The 16,208-nt window shown below is 35.6% G+C and overlaps 1 protein-coding gene across 1 annotated transcript in view; it reads right to left on the reverse strand.

Annotated features, from left to right (window-relative positions):
• Window positions 1-16,208, reverse strand: part of Wdr17 (WD repeat domain 17) — a 55,614-nt gene that overhangs the window by 1,259 nt on the left and 38,147 nt on the right. Inside the window, exons 12-22 of the mRNA XM_059245019.1 lie at window positions 15,889-16,053; window positions 13,561-13,763; window positions 11,173-11,322; window positions 10,955-11,085; window positions 10,521-10,646; window positions 9,572-9,727; window positions 6,950-7,014; window positions 3,813-3,945; window positions 2,849-2,940; window positions 1,367-1,466; window positions 379-518 (exon numbers count right to left, since the gene is read on the reverse strand). Coding sequence (XP_059101002.1) covers window positions 379-518; window positions 1,367-1,466; window positions 2,849-2,940; window positions 3,813-3,945; window positions 6,950-7,014; window positions 9,572-9,727; window positions 10,521-10,646; window positions 10,955-11,085; window positions 11,173-11,322; window positions 13,561-13,763; window positions 15,889-16,053 — 1,461 coding nt within the window. The remainder of the gene's footprint in view (window positions 1-378; window positions 519-1,366; window positions 1,467-2,848; window positions 2,941-3,812; window positions 3,946-6,949; window positions 7,015-9,571; window positions 9,728-10,520; window positions 10,647-10,954; window positions 11,086-11,172; window positions 11,323-13,560; window positions 13,764-15,888; window positions 16,054-16,208) is intronic.

The raw sequence follows: 16,208 nt of genomic DNA on the forward strand, positions 1-16,208 counted from the left end.
TGTTTCTCAGTCTTAAAGTAAGACACAAGATTTGACAAGACTAGGAATAGATGTGAAAATTTTTAATAGTGGGAATTGGTGACCCTAATAATGTTGAAAAATAAACATTTATTGTCTCATGATATTATAATACTTGAAGTATTAGAAAACTATAACAAGCCTAGCTCAGAAAGGGTCATGATAGATTTCATTTCCCTGCCACACTTTCTTTCACAATGATATCTCAAATATATACACATAGATAGATGATATAGATATTATAGCTATAGATACTCATACTTAATATATTCTTCACATTATCTTTTTAAAAGTAGTTTATACTTTTCTAACATGCATGCCATAACTGCAAAATTACTCTTTCCATTAGAAATTTCTTACCACATTGGAATCATCATGCATTTTCTTGCCAGTAACTGCAGGGCATAATGGGTTGCTGGGGACGCAGGTTCTCCCAGGACAGTGCCCACTGAGACTGCCAGCTCTAGTTCATTCCCACGGATGAGGTATGCCATAGCAAGCTTGTTCGTAAGAAAACAGTTCCTTCAGTTGCATAGATACTTGGTGGAATGGTCATTTTCATCCAAGCTCATAAGCAGACTAATTAATATTGGCCTAGATACTAATTTTCTTAAATATGTTGAATATAATATTTCAATAAAGTACCTACCCAATAATAATTTCAATTTTCAGACAGAAAAACTGAAGCTGACGGTGAGAAATGCAGTTTATTTTTCAGCTTAGAATTTAATTTAATTTTTTTGCAATGCTAGTGATGGAACCTAAGTCTTCATACATGCTAATCAAATGTTCTGTCAATGAGCCATGATCCAAATCTGTTTGCTCCTATAATATTGTCCAGTATCCTGAACATGTCATTTGGTCTCCATCAAAAGAGAATATAAAATCTTAAAAGCTTCTTCTAGATTATACAACAATACTAAATTATTGCCTAGATTTTTACAAATATTTATTCGGTAAGAAAAATAGATAAAACAAGAAAGCACGTAGTATGTTCATGTTCTAATTCATCATGAGTCTTGGAAGCATACAACTCTAGATGCCATCTGGTCTTCCCTGCTCAAGCACCATGACATATCTGAGAGTTATTCAATACATCAGTGGTTTTCAACCTTCCTAATGTGATCCTTTAATACAGTTCCTCTGTTGTGGTGACCCCCAACCATAAAATTATTTTGTTGCTACTTTATAACTTCAATTTTGCTACTGTTATGAATTGTAATGTATATATTTGTGCTTTCCAATGGCCTTAGGTAAGCCCTGTGAAAAGGTCAGTTGACTCCAAAGGGGTCACTGACCCACATGTTCAGAACCCTTGAGCTATATGCACCACTTTGAACTATTGTACCTCAATATCATCTACAGCAAGATGACAGCATGCAGCCAATACTGCCCGGCCATCCTGAAAATACCATTCTGCCAGCTCATGTATGACTTTGTGTAGAAGCCTAGAAAGAAAAAAGAGTAATCAGTATTAACTTAGCAATTCTATCATAAAATATGAATTAATGTCCTTTTAAGGTAATTAAGAGAACAAATAGTTCAGTTTACATCCTTGTTTTAGATTTAAGTCTGATTTAAGATTTCAGTTAGGCAACCAGTCTTTCAGAATGTGTGATATAAAGCTCTGCCCAGTCTTGGTCCCTACAAGTGCCAACAGAAAGACTTGGGTAGTCAAAACATGATTGTGTTATCTACCATTCTTCATTGGATAATTTCTAACAGCTACAGGCTGACTATAGAAAAATCAAGGTTGAAATGACATTTAAAAAAAATTTAGTTAATATCCACGATGTAGCATAAACACATCTTTAACACACCAAGTTTAGAAGAAAGAAAGCAAAGAACAGCAGCTAAGACACAAAAAGCAACACTTGTTTAACATTTCACAATTGTTTGCTACATGGTGGATAGCCTAAAACAATTAAGTATAACATTGTCTTGGAAAATAATAGGAACCATTAGAAAAGTCATGGGAAAGACAGATAAGTACTGTGGGATGTCATTCTGTATGCTGTGAATATGTGTTGCTCTGATTGGTTGACAAATAAAGCTGTTTGGCCAATGGTGAGGCAGAATAAGGTTAAGTGGGACATTCCAGCTAGAGAGAGAGGAAGGAGAAAGACAGAGCTGAGGAGATGCTACAAGCTACTGCCAGAAGACACAAGATGTAAAGTACTGGTAAGCCACAAGCCACGTGGCAAAGTATAGATGTGTAGAAATGGGTTAATTTAAGATGTAAGAACTAGCTAGTGAGAAGCCTGAGCCATTAGGCCACATGGTTTGAAAATAATATAAGCCTCTGTGTGTTTATTTGGGTCTGAGTGGCTGTAGGACTGGGCAGGACACAAGAAAACTTCCAGCTACAGATAAGCAAAGTAATTTAAGGAAAAGGTTGAAAGTCTATAAAATTTTAAGTCCTAACTTTTTACAAGGATTTCTTCTTTTAAAAGAAGAATAAATTGGAATTCTAGGCACTAACATTGGCAAATGTGGTTACCGAGAGATTTTGGATATTGTGATTTCTGCTTTTTACAGCGAAGTCACCCCTCCTCTATAACATGTCTTGCTCTGGTTTTAAACTCATTAGGTGTTCCCATTGCTCCCCCCTTGGAAAGTTTGAGCGTTTAGGGGCTGTGTCTATCTGCCCAGCAGTTTTTCATTCATAGGGATGGATTTTGTCATGGAACTAGATGGTGGCAAGGAATGCATCTAAACACTAGATAGCAAGTGCTCACCTCACAAGAGGAGGCTGAATGACCTCACTTTCAAAACTTCTAACGGGAAAACAGCCATAAAATAATGGCCTGAACAAAGACACATTACTCACTCGTTAAAATCTTCTTTGTAGATATCATCAGAACTTGAAGCTTCCTTAGGTGTAGAAACATGTAAGGTTTGCATATTTCCTTCACAGGCAGCCTAGAATTCAATTGGAGCTTTAATTAATCATTAGATAATTACTGACAACCGACTTCAGGTTATTTTTTTTTTATAGATGATATACTTACCCTTGCACACAAGCACACGCATGTTTGTGTGTTTGTGTGTGTGTGTGTATGTGTGCATGCGTATGTGCGTGCGTGTGCACACGTTGGGTATTTTCATGTGAATCTGTGTATATGGGTGTGTGGGCATGCAGAAAACAACACTTTCGGTGTCAGTTCTTTCCTTACACCTGTTTTGATGCTCAGTCTCTCTACTTTCTGTCATTGCTCTGCACTGCACGCTCTGGCTTCTGGCTAATTATCTTGTCTCAGCTGCTCAGCTTGCAGTAAGAGTGCTTGGATACAGACAGCAACAACTACCACATTGGCTTTGTGAGTTTCAGGAATCAAACTCAGGTTGCAGGGCTTTGTGTGGAAAGCACTTTTAGACATTGAACCTACCCCGTGGGTCCAGGCTATTGTTTTGAACAAATTCTACTTAAATCATGTTTGCAGTATACAGTCTGTTTTGTAAACAACCTCAGAAAGAGACAATATTAACTCTATTGTGAGTACTAACATCAAATTTCAAGTAACTGATTAAAGAAATGATTGTTCAAACTTTAAGTGAGACGATCAGAACAGAGACACCTGCAGATAGACAGGAATGTTTGTCTATAGTGTCTAGAATAACTCCAGTGTGACCAGGCTAGGATAGCATGACTGAAGTGTTAAGGCAGACGGCTGGGAAAGTGCTCTGAATACAACAAGCAATCTGTGCTTGTCCATCACATGACCCCCATGGCTTTCTCCATTCCCCATATCCAGCCACCAATGTATTTACCTGGCATGCTTATGTGTTTATACCTGTGAAACAAGCAGAGCTTCTTTAAGCTGACCTCTGGACACAAAAAAATTGACCAGTTTTTTCACATCACCAATGGCTATACAGTATGGGATGACATCATCCTTATCTTCCTGAATTAACTGGTCAGCTCTCCTAAAGAGATAAAAACTATCTTTATTATTCTAAATTTAACTGAAATATTAGTTGTAATGTTTTTCAATTTGGACTGATATTTTAAAAAACATGTCTAAAAGTTCTAGGTTTCATAAAGACCAAAGTTCATATTTTAAATGTAGAATATGAATAGGAATATGAATAAAAACTCTATAAAATACTTAATTTTCCCTTGGAACACTTTTAGTTTATCTGTCTATCTATCTATCTATCTATCTATCTATCTATCTATCTATCTATCTACCTACCTATCATCTATCTACCTACCTATCATTTATCTATCCACCTACCTACTATCTATCTATCTATCTATCTATCTATCTATCTATCTATCTATCTATTAGATAGAGTGTCATATGTATCCCAGTCTAGTCTTTAATTCACTACATAGCTGAGGATAACCCTGAACTCATATTCCTTCTGCTTCCATGTCCATGTGCTGGGATTACAGACACGTGCCACATGCTCAATTTATAGGGTGCTGGGGATCGATCCCATAGATTTGTGCATTCAAGGAGAGCACTCCATTAACTGAGTAACATTTAAGAAACAAAAGAAAAAATCAAGTTGGCTTTTTAAGATACAGTTGGAAATTTTTTCTATATTCCAGTATGTTCCTCCTGTCCTATTGAACTTATTCTAACCTTGCTTTATATCTTCTCTGCCCAAAACTTTGACCTTCCAACACTTACTAAGGAAAATTATATGCTAGGGTGGTCTAACTTTCTTGTATGGGCCACATAAGTAATATTTATTATATATTGCTATGAAAATAACAAGGTAATCTTCAACTCAACAAGCTCAAAGCAAACTAACAATCTCATGTGCTACTTAATTCAAGTATGCCTAAGTTTTGTTGGTACTTTGCTTTGTTTTGAAATCTCAGTCAACAGCAAGCAACATGTACCCATTTTTTTCAAACCTAAGGCCCAAGAATTATTTATACAATCCCTCATGTCTATTACTAAAGCCAGTTCATTTTAAGTCTTAAGTATGTCAAATTTGTCAGCCTTTCTTTATCCCTTTCACTATGGAAGGCTTCCATGCCACTGTTGACTCCTGGAGCAGAGGAGAAGGAGCAGATGCCACTGAACTGCTCTCGTGTCTGCTACTGACCTTCTCCAATCTGCCTCATTCTTCAGCTTATGTGAATTTTCAATATGAAAGTTTGAGTTGGTCACTTTCTACCCTGTTAAAAATCCTTTAACACCTTCTGTTGGTCTTAGGAACAAGAAAAAATCTTAAATGTTAAAAAGCCTAGAATAGTTAGGTCTTGCTTCTTTACCATTCCCATTAGGTACCCATGCCTGAGACCCTGCACTCCAGCTACAACCTTTAACTCCTTTTCTCTACTGACTAGGTCTCAATCACTTTGTCTAGTGCCTTCCATTAGCTTCTCTTAATTTGTGGTAGCTAGTACAATACAAGTCTATGCCAGATGTCTTCCTTTATACTATATTTGAAGGTTGATAACATTTATCTCATAAATACCTACCATTAAAAACATTATATTCAAATATTAATATGGTAAAGATTCTACAAAAGTGCATTGGCAATCATACAAAATAACAAATATTGTTTAGTTTTACCTGTTATTAACAATGAGTGAGTGACTATACCTTGTTCCTAAGTGACATTCACTTAAGTTTATATTGAGGCAAAATAGTGTCTTATGTAATAAGTCACTACTAGCTTGAATTTAGTAAGCATTCATGGGAACAGTATCATTCCTAAGTATGTTAATAAAGTATAGAAAGTATCTGGCATTCTGGGAGCTTAAAGGTTCAAGCAAGTGGTGTACTACTTATCCTATTTTTGGAAGACTGGATGCTAGCCAACCGTCTACTTTCCCATGGCAAACTGTACACATCCTTCTAGCTTTCTTGCTTAGCCTTTACTAATTTTACTTTATGCACATGACCAGAAACAGGATTTTTCCTAAACCAAGTCTTAAAAGAAAAAACTCTCAAATTTCTCTTTATAATAGCAAAAGAAAGAGAATTACTCTCTAATAGTACTCTACTGGCTTAGCACAGAGATCAGTACATAACCACATAATGGGTATAAAATATACAGTTGCTGAATGGTAGATTAGATAAAATGTGTTCTGAGTATAAATGAGCTCCAAAAAGGCATACATTTAACTCTTAACATGTGGAGCCCTTGAATGCAATCCTACAATGAAATACAATCTTTTCCCATGTACTTTACTAAGTTAATAGGGGATTACACCAAATTAGGATAAGGTAGGCCTAAATTTCAGTATGAATAATTTTTTAAGGAAAAATAAATTTGGCCAAAGAAACACAGTGGATAAATCAAGTGATAGCAGTGATGCGTCTCTAGCTAGCAGATGCTGAAGATTGCAGCAGCCACCAGAAGGTATTTACTTCCTCAGAGCCTCCAGTGTTAAAACAACTCTGCCAACAAACTGATTTTGGATGTTTAACCTCAAGAACTGTGAAATTATAACCCAGTTTGTGGCCATTTGTTACAGTAATTCTAGGAAACTAATATAACTGGAGAAAAATGTGGTTTCTTTTTAAATGTACTCAAAGTTTCTTCAGTGGTCAGACAAATCTTTCGTTATTACCTTAGACATAACATGGAGACATGGCAAGAATTAGTGTCTTCAGATAGTTGCAATTATACATAGAATAGTATTCTATAAGCTTTTGATAACCTTCTGAAAATCTTCCCATGGATACTTCAGTAGGAATACATATTTGGTAATTTGCTGGTCTTTGTTTTTCTCCATTGGTAAGGAGAAACTTCTGCCTACTATAGTCATTAGTGATCAGGATAAACATAATAATACCAAATGATTTGTAAACAATTCATCTAATTATTATACGAAATTCTTTTATTATTTAATATAACATAGGTATAAGAACTATTAAGAACTGCTACCATATTTGTATGTTCTTTCTATGTCAATATATAACTTTAAGATCTCCCTGTGGACATGGACTGTCGTTTTTACCTCTGCATTAACTTCCTCCAGTATTTCACAGAAACTCCAGGTGCAATGGACAGGGCTTTGTCCCACTACAAAATTGAGCAAGAAAAGAAATGTACACTTTTAGATTGCATTATATAATTCTAAACAGACTTTTAGAGATTCATGTTAATAATAAATAATTTTTAGGATTGTTAGACTATCAGGAATATAATTGTAAACTATTTAATGTAGTCCAAAAGGGGTAAATACCTACATATTGTAAAAGTAAAATACATGAAATTCTATTTCAGGGAAAATCCAACTTCAAACTTAGAAAGAGGGATCAGTCTCTTTTATTGAATAAATGTTTCATTTCTATTGTATAAATGTAAAAAACATTTACTCATTGTGTAAATGTTATTTACTGCCATGCTTTCTTTAAAATTAAAACAACCTGACGCCAGCTGGTGGTGGCGCATGCCTTTAATCCCAGCACTCGGGAGGCATAGACAGGCAGATCTCTGTGAGTTCGAGGCCAGCCGGGACTACAGAGTGAGTTTCAGGAAAGGCGCAAAGCTACACAGAGAAACCTTGTCTCGAAAAAAAAAAAAATTTAAAACATCCTGTCACTTTATAATTTGGACAACATTTGAAGAAGCTCATTATTAAATTAAAACTGATTATTATTGTTACTTCAAAATATGGGTTTGAGGTCTAATGAGAAATGGAAGAGAAAATATTTTAAAGTATCAGTGCATAAATGAAAGCTTCATTTAATTAAGGCTTTCCAAAGCACTGGGGTTTACAGTGCAATTAAGGCTACAAGACTGGTAATTAACTTAAGATTTTAAGTTAAAATTTAAATAATGTATTTATTTTTATTTATCTATATACATTTTTGCTTGTGTGGGTATGCATTATATGATAACCATTTTAAAAACTGTGTATCTAATTCATGTTAATTAAAAGGTTCCTTAAATTTGTTTTTACTAAAGAAGTCTTTATTGTAGGGAGAATGGAAGAATAAAAGTGGAAATGCAGATGAACTTTGAATTCACTAAGCTGTTTCAATAAAAAAAAATAAATCTTGTAAGTGAAAAGGTGAAATGCTTTCCTAATCCCATAGTATTAAGTATTTACTGAACTGGAAACTGTTCTTAGAAGGGTGATGCCAAGTAAACAGAAACACACTCAGATTTCTGAAGAATTCAAGTAGGATTTCAGGAATCATTGAGGCCATCAGCATGCGCACAACAGTACGACTATACAGCGTCATAAATAGATCCCCAATGGAGAAAAGGGTGGAGTTAAAAGAGTTTAGCATCTCATGTGTTCAAATACAAACAAATATCAACGAAGAACTGTACCACTGTCCCAAAACTTATTTATTCATTTGTCATCTTGACTTTAAGGGCTCTGTTGAAAATGAAACATTTAATCAAATTGTCACTATGTGATAAAGAAAAATTTTCATTACTTTTAAATACTTCTATGTGCCTTTGTAATAATTAGGATATTTTATTATTTTAGGTAAAAAAATTCATTGTTCATCTATAAGTAAATTGAAAGTTATAAAAAAAGGGTAGGTTAAATTGCATTTTGATACACTTTAACTGTATGTTGATTTTACTTATGTTATTTGTGTGTTCCTCTGTTTTAGATTGATTTTTATTTTTATTTACGGATATATGTATGTGTGTGTTTATGTGAGTGCAGGCCACATGAGTATGGGTACTACAGAGGCCAGAAGAAGGGGTCAGATTCCCGGGAGATGGAGGTATGGTTATTTGTGAGAGCAGTGGTAACCAAACTCTGCCCTCTGCAAGAGCAACAAGCACTCCAAAGCACTGAGCCCCCTCCAGGTCCTCTCTAGATCTCCTTAATACCATGCTTGGTCATAAAAATGTTACCAACTTCGAGGTTCTTAAAAAGTAATAGAGCATTGTATCCATGCCACCCTTTGTTTTGTTGTGGTAGAGAGATAATTTCTCCTGATCTAAAATACATTTGAATAAAAGGTAAAAGATTAATGAACTTTCATGACCATGTAATCAGTATCCAGACCGAAGAATGGAATCCCCCTTTTCTGTCTCCATATCCCACTTCATTCAGTACCTACCTGTCAAAGGAAGCCTGTATTCTAAATTTTATTTGTACATACTCATTCTAAACTTTTCTGGAAAATGTGCGTTGTTGCTTTAGTCTTCTCTAGAAATTGGACCAATCCCTATGGCATCTTAAATGCACCCACTGAAAAATTCCTCTTTGGGACAGGGTGGAGTCTCATGGTGACGCATGGAGGAGATTCTACTCTGAGTATATTAGCCAACACAGATACATTCAAAAGATCTTGGCAGCAATTCTCACACTTCAGCATAGATGAGAAGAGCCAGGAGGGCTTATAAAATCAAGCACAGATGGTTGAACTGCACACCACAATTTATATCTTTGTAGGTCTGGCATGAGACATGGGTGTTTCTAAGTGGGACTGATGTTGTTACCCTGGAGACCTCACTTTACTATTTCCCTATGTTGTGCTCTCGACACCAGCTTGGCAAAAAAGTAATTACATATGGGAAAATTAACTCGTATATGGAATCAATTACGTTCCTAATATGTGGGGTACTATGTAAATACATTACTTTTCCTTTAATCGCACATTACCTCTCCAAGCTCTACCATGAGTTCACAGTATCTCTGAATTTGTCCCAATCTCAGGTGTATTTCTGCAGCTTCCTTCAGTTTTTTCTCCTTAGTAGGTGCACCAACACCACCACCGAATTTAGACATCTTGATTGTTGTTAGTTCTTGGGCTTCAGACTGAGAAGAAAATTATAAATAGATGAATGGATATGAGAAGAGATATTCTAAAAACATGTAATATTGGAAATTAAATGTTTTAAAGCGATATTTTTATCTGTAAAATATGATAGTCTTTGTAATGTTTTGACCAGTTCATGGAGTAAGCACTTTGGAAGAGGTACATCCCACTCCCCTTACTCTCTCCCAGTGTGGGTTATCTAGAATTCCATAAGCCAAAGGTGGTGAGATGCAACTCTTTAGACCTATGAAAATGCTTTCCAATGAGAGTGAAGAACTACTGGCTTACTTGGGCTCCTATATTGTAAACCTGTTTTTCTAAAATAGTTCTCAGACATTTCCTTTATGACTTAAGAATTCTCTTTTTATGAAGGCAACCATCATATCTGAGTCCTAGTATGATTTTCTTGCTGTCTGAACCACTGTTATTCATTAAAAATATATATATTACTGCTTTTTTTTTTTTTAGCTCCCAGGTCAGATTTTGTTGTTAATGATGTATATATCTCAGGTACATGGTAGCTAATAGTCCATAAGCTAAGCTATGACCATCTGAGGTAACAGGGTAAAGATAAAACTTGTCATGGAGTCCCAACTCAACTTGAAGACCCATGGAATTCAGTCTATACAAACTATGGCCACCTTAACCTATGCTCAAATAGTTCATATTTCATTATTAGTCTCACTACTTTATCTTCTCAGTGTTTAGTTCAGTCTACCACTGATTGTCTTGCTTTAATCGTACAACAGGGAAACTTTTGTTTGAGTATACCATGCTGCGTACTTCACTTACCGTTTTAAATTTAATCAGGTGTTTCGAATGCATCATTCCTTTGCAGTAGTTCTGAGGAAGCAAGCTGTCATCTTGTCCTTGGATCACGGCAACCAAGTTCCACAAATTGTCACTGCCACCTGGAGGCTGAAGTAGGAATGGACTAACCAAAGAGAAATCCTCACAGAAGAGAAATCCTCACTGTATTTTAGCCTCTCAGAGACACTTTATCATATAGTTCCCTAAATTAAAAAATTAACAGAAAACTAAGTACACATTCTCACTTCTTCCTTCTGGTTTTAGATCTGCTCTCTAATATCATACAGATCATGTTAAAATGTGTGTAACTGAGCTGGGATGGTGAATGCAAACACGCTACAGTTTAAAGGTAAGAGTTGTGGTGACTTATTCTGCCTAATGAGACAATGTCCACTTATGATTTCTGTAATACTTACTGATAAACATTGTGAAAACAATCTTAGCTTTTTCACTCGAGGGTTACACGTTAGTTTTTCTACTTCTTGTTTAATGTCTCGTGACACTTTCCCACACAGTAGAGGAGGAGTGCCTTGTTTTACAGCATTGTCTGAGGAAAAAACACGATTCAGTGAGGAAATGTTTCTTAGAAAACATTGTTTAAAGATAAAATCAAATGCATGCACATATTCAATACCAGTGCTCCCGATAATTTCTTCCCAAGATCTGTCTGCCAGAATATTTATTTGTAAAGGGGTGATTAAAGGTATTAAAGACCAGAGTCTCACTGTAGAATCGCGGGAGCAGGAAGCCATAGTGAAGGGACGACTTGGATGGCACGTTAAACCTGAAGGGGAAACAAAAGGCTGTTTTAATAAAAGGCAACCATTGAACTATGACAGAATCCAAGTCACGAGAAAGTGTGAGTAACTCAAAAGCTCTCTCTCTGAGCAAACCTTCCATTTGCATTTAATTAATACAAGAAGCTAATACGTTGTTGCTTAGTATAAATAGAGTTAGAAATGTATGATTAGGAGAGAGCAAAATTTCATTTGGTTAAGTAGTAAGTGCACTATAATCCCATTTGGGCTCATGAAATCTATGAATTAACAGATGAATAAATGAAACTTCTAGTTTCAAAATGAAAAGCTGGAGACTTTTAAGTTCAGACATCAGAAAAAGGATTATATATGCAGATACTATATTTTATAAGAATATTTTTATATTATATATGGAATTTCATAAATGAGTACTATAGTATTCTACTCCTTCCCCCTCCCACTCCCTATTCCTCAGACTCAGACGTATTCTTGTACAACTATCGTTTCACACACATATATACATATGTATATATGTGTGTGTTTATATATACACACAGCCTGCTAATCCTATCTAGTGTTGTTCATATATACATAGGCTTAGGGCTGACCACTTGAGATCAGGTGACCTACTGAATATTCATCCCTGGAACAAACTGGTTTTCCTCCCTCAGCAGTCACTGACTGCCTTCAGTCCTTCACTAGGGCTAGAGCCACACAACCTCAACTAGAAGGCTACTGAGGGAAAACATATGGTTGTGAATGCATGGATTTGGTCCACTTTCCCTAGAACGTATTTTTAACTCTTAATCTGCCTACTTACTCCCAGCAAGGCTTAAGAATGACAGAAAATACAAACACAAATGAGTAATTTGCTTTCTATTCCAAGCTTAGTTGCACTAACAATTGTTATACTCGAGAAAAAAAACATTGCCCACAACACCCCACATAAGGTAATGGATAGATGTACTGGCTAGTTTTGTGTGTCAGCTTGACACACACTAAGGGTCATCAGAGGAAGGAGCCTCAGTTGAGGAAATGCTTCAGTGAGATCCAGCTGTGAGGCTTTTTCTCATTTAGTGATCAATAGGGGAGAGAGAGCCCAGCCCATGGTGGGTGGTGCCATGACTGGGCTGCTGGTCTTGTATTCTCTAAGAAGGTGGGCTGAGCAAGCCATGGGAAGCAAGCTGGGAAGCAAGCCAGTAAGCAGCTCCTCTCTATGATCTCTGCATCAGCTCCTGCCTCCAGGATCCTGCCCTGATAGAGTTCCTGTCCTGACTTCCTTCAGTGATGAACAGCAATGCTGAAGTGTAAGCCAAACAAACCCTTTCCTCCCCAACTTGCTTTTTGGTCATGGTGTTGCATCATAGCAATAGAAACCCTAAGTAAGACAGTAGATAAGCTGTATCTGTGATGTTATTAATTTCATATTTTGTAATTTCCTCTGGAGTAAGGTGTGGGGGCCCACAGAGGCTATCTACTGAGACCTTACTCAGGGTCAGAGAATTTGGGCTTGCTTTACCCAGCAGGGCTGCACAATGGGATAATTTGACCACAGGCATGGTTACTAGGTATTTGGAAGAGTCTACTTGACTGTATGGGGTATACATCTATCCATTACCTTATTTGGGAGTGTTGTGGACAATGTTTTTTCTTGAGTATAACAATTGTTAGTACAACTAAGCTTGGAATAGAAAGCAAATTACCCATTTGTATTTGTATTTTCTGTATTTGATCTTGCAAGGGGGGGTCTTTTGCCTCTCCCCTTGGTGTTGTTTAAAAAGCCCTTTTGAATAAACAAAAGCAGCTGGGTATTGACCCAGGGCCCTCCTGAAACTATCCTGTGTCTCTGTCTTTCTCCTCATTGTCTAGGTCTATCTTTCTACCTAATATTTCATCATTCCTCTGTCCTCCACCTAATAACCCTTCAAAAGATCAAGGCTGGTCCTCTGACAGACCCCCGCAGTAAGGGAAGTGACAAAATCCAACCTGCATATGTGCACACTATATATGTACACAGAAACATAATTCCTGCAGAATGAGCTCCACATTCTATTGAGCGTCATCTTTTGAATAATCTGTAACATCTTCTTTGGCTAGTTTTTTATGATTCTAATAGTTTTATAAAAAATAGACATGTGTATTCTCCAATGTGCAATAATGTCATTTCAAAATGAAAAGCTGTGACTTGTTTAAAAATCTTTCATTGCTCAAAAAATAAGCATCATAATTATATCAAAATAATAAATGCATGGAAAAAAATTTACCATATACATCTGCACCATGATCATATACAGTGTCTAGGCAAATTCCTTCCCGAGTATCCCATACTTTGATAGTATAGTCCCAGCTTCCAGATATTAGTAGGTACGGAATCTCAGTATTCCACATTAATCCCCTCACAGGTGCGGTGTGTCCATTGAGAATGTTTATGCAAGCATCTTGAGTATAATCCCAGATTCGAACAGAACTGAAAGACAATTTTATGTCTAAATTATAATTTATCCCAAATATTAACATTGTCTTATTAGAACACAATGCTTATTTCTTAACATATAAAAAAAGCCTTTTATGGGGCTGGAGAGATGGCTGGGAGGTTAAGAGCAATAGGGGCTCTCACAGAAGATATGGGGTTCAATTTCCACCCACAAGGTGGCTCACAACCATCTCTAACTCCAGTTCCAGGTGATTTGATGCCCTCTTCTGGCCTCCTTGGGCACCAAGCATGTACAAGGTGCACAGATGCATGCAAAATACATACATACATACATATATATGTAAAACGATAAAAATTTTAAAAAGCATTTTATGTTCAAGATGTGAATTTTCTCTTTACAGCTGACACAAATGAATATGTTATAGTTATCTATTCCAATATAGTTTTTTCCTGACTTTTACTGGTAATTTATTAACAGATACCAAATACAATGTTTTAGAATTTTTTTTAAAAAAAACTATTTTTGGTATTTTTGTATTATTTTTATTTGTTTGTTGTAAAATGAATTGCTAAACAGTCAATAAAAAACCTGGAGCCAGATATTGGGGTAAAAGCTGGGAGATCAAAGAAATAGAACAAGCCATAGCCAACCTCACCTCGCCAACTCCTCAGCTGATCTTGTTTCCCCAGACTGAAAGCTTCTGAATCCTCACTGGAATGGATCTCAGCTGAACTGCTGCTCAAAGCCTCTAGTTCCTGGTACTCACGCTTTATATACCTTCCTGCTTCCTGCCATCACTTCCTGGGATTAAAGGCGTGTGTCCTTCCCAAGCAAAGATATGAGATCTCAAGTGCTGGGATTAAAGGTGTGTGCCACCACTGTCTGGCCTCTGTGTCTAATCTAGTGACTGGCTCTGTCCTCTGATCTCCAGATAAATTTATTAGGGTACACAATATATTGGGGTGCACAATATATCACCACAGTTTGTTTTGATTTTTATTTTGTTTTCATTTTTGTTTGGGAAGAGAAACATAGAGAAAGAACATGAAAGAGGAGCTGGGGGAGGGGAAGGGAAATGATCATAATACATTACATAAAAATTTTAAATCACAGAAGGAAAACATTATTTTAGAATTTATATAAATAAAAAAGAATAGAATTAGTATGAACCACTAGATCTATAAAAACTAACTAGGATGCCCAGGACATTTTGTTTTGTTTAAAAGTAAAAGATACATATATTAGAAACGTATGTCATCTATGCTAATGGTGATGGCTACATGGGAATAACACAGCTGAATTTAGTAAAGACTTATAATTGTCATTAAAATGAAAATTTCATGTTTTTAAAGATTATATCTTAGGAAATTATAAGATGACAAAATTTTTCATGCAGAATAGAATTTAGATATTAAAGTCTATGCTGAGAGACTGGAATAATCTCATCAATAAAAGTATATTCAACTTCATACAATAATCATACTAAAAATCACGATTTCAAATAATTTCTCTTAGTTGAATCTAACGTAACCCAAAGAAGCGAAGGTGATAATTCTCAGCTATCCAACGTGAATCTGGAGGTATTATGCACTGTGACTTTAATTTGTACAAAGTAAGATTATTTTAACATAATTTTATCTTCAAATAGTGATTAAAGAAATCTCAAAAGTAAATGACATAAACAAGATTTCAGAAACTCTTGTCAAAAGAGAAAAGTGTAAAATTACTCTTATTTCTAATGATTCTCTTTATGCTAAATTTTACAGTCAGTTTTTCGTGCCAGTTTTGATGAGTACAAATGTTTTTTACATTAAACATAAAAATGTTATAAATTAATCTCATTTTATAAGGATTTATTTAAAATCTTTTTTCATTTTACAATCATTTTTCTATGAATATTCTTGATAATAAGCTAAAAATAAGCATTCACAATGAGCAAAATAAACAAGAAAATTAAAATCAGGAATATAATGGCAGTATAAACAAAATAGGATTTAATTTAGTTTTTAGAATTTATTTTGTCTCCTTACTAGTTGCCTATGTGTCAAGTACTTATTTTATATTTCTCCATAAATTGGTAATATAACATATGCGTTTTTGGGAAATTATAAGCTTATGATTTAAAGTACAAGAAAACTAGAATTAAGAAATACATACCCATCATCAGAACCACTGCAGAGGATTCCTTCCCTCAGAGGAGACCATTTCACATGGAATACTCTTGCTGTGTGCCCACTAAAGACTTTCAGTGGCTGGTTAGAGCTAGTGGCTATGTAAAAGACCCGGACATTTTTGTCTTCACAGCCAGTGGCTATCATGTCTCTGAAATGCCATCCACGGAATGTTAAAATATGACAATCAAAGATTAATTACTACTAGCAATTTTTAAAATATGCCACAGTTCTAATTACTAAAGATGCTATTCTTGCTTCCTTAATATAATATATATATATTATGCATAATTATGCAGCTGCTCA

This window comes from Peromyscus eremicus, chromosome 17 (genome assembly GCF_949786415.1).
Source record: "Peromyscus eremicus chromosome 17, PerEre_H2_v1, whole genome shotgun sequence".
NCBI classification, from domain to species: Eukaryota; Metazoa; Chordata; class Mammalia; order Rodentia; family Cricetidae; genus Peromyscus; species Peromyscus eremicus.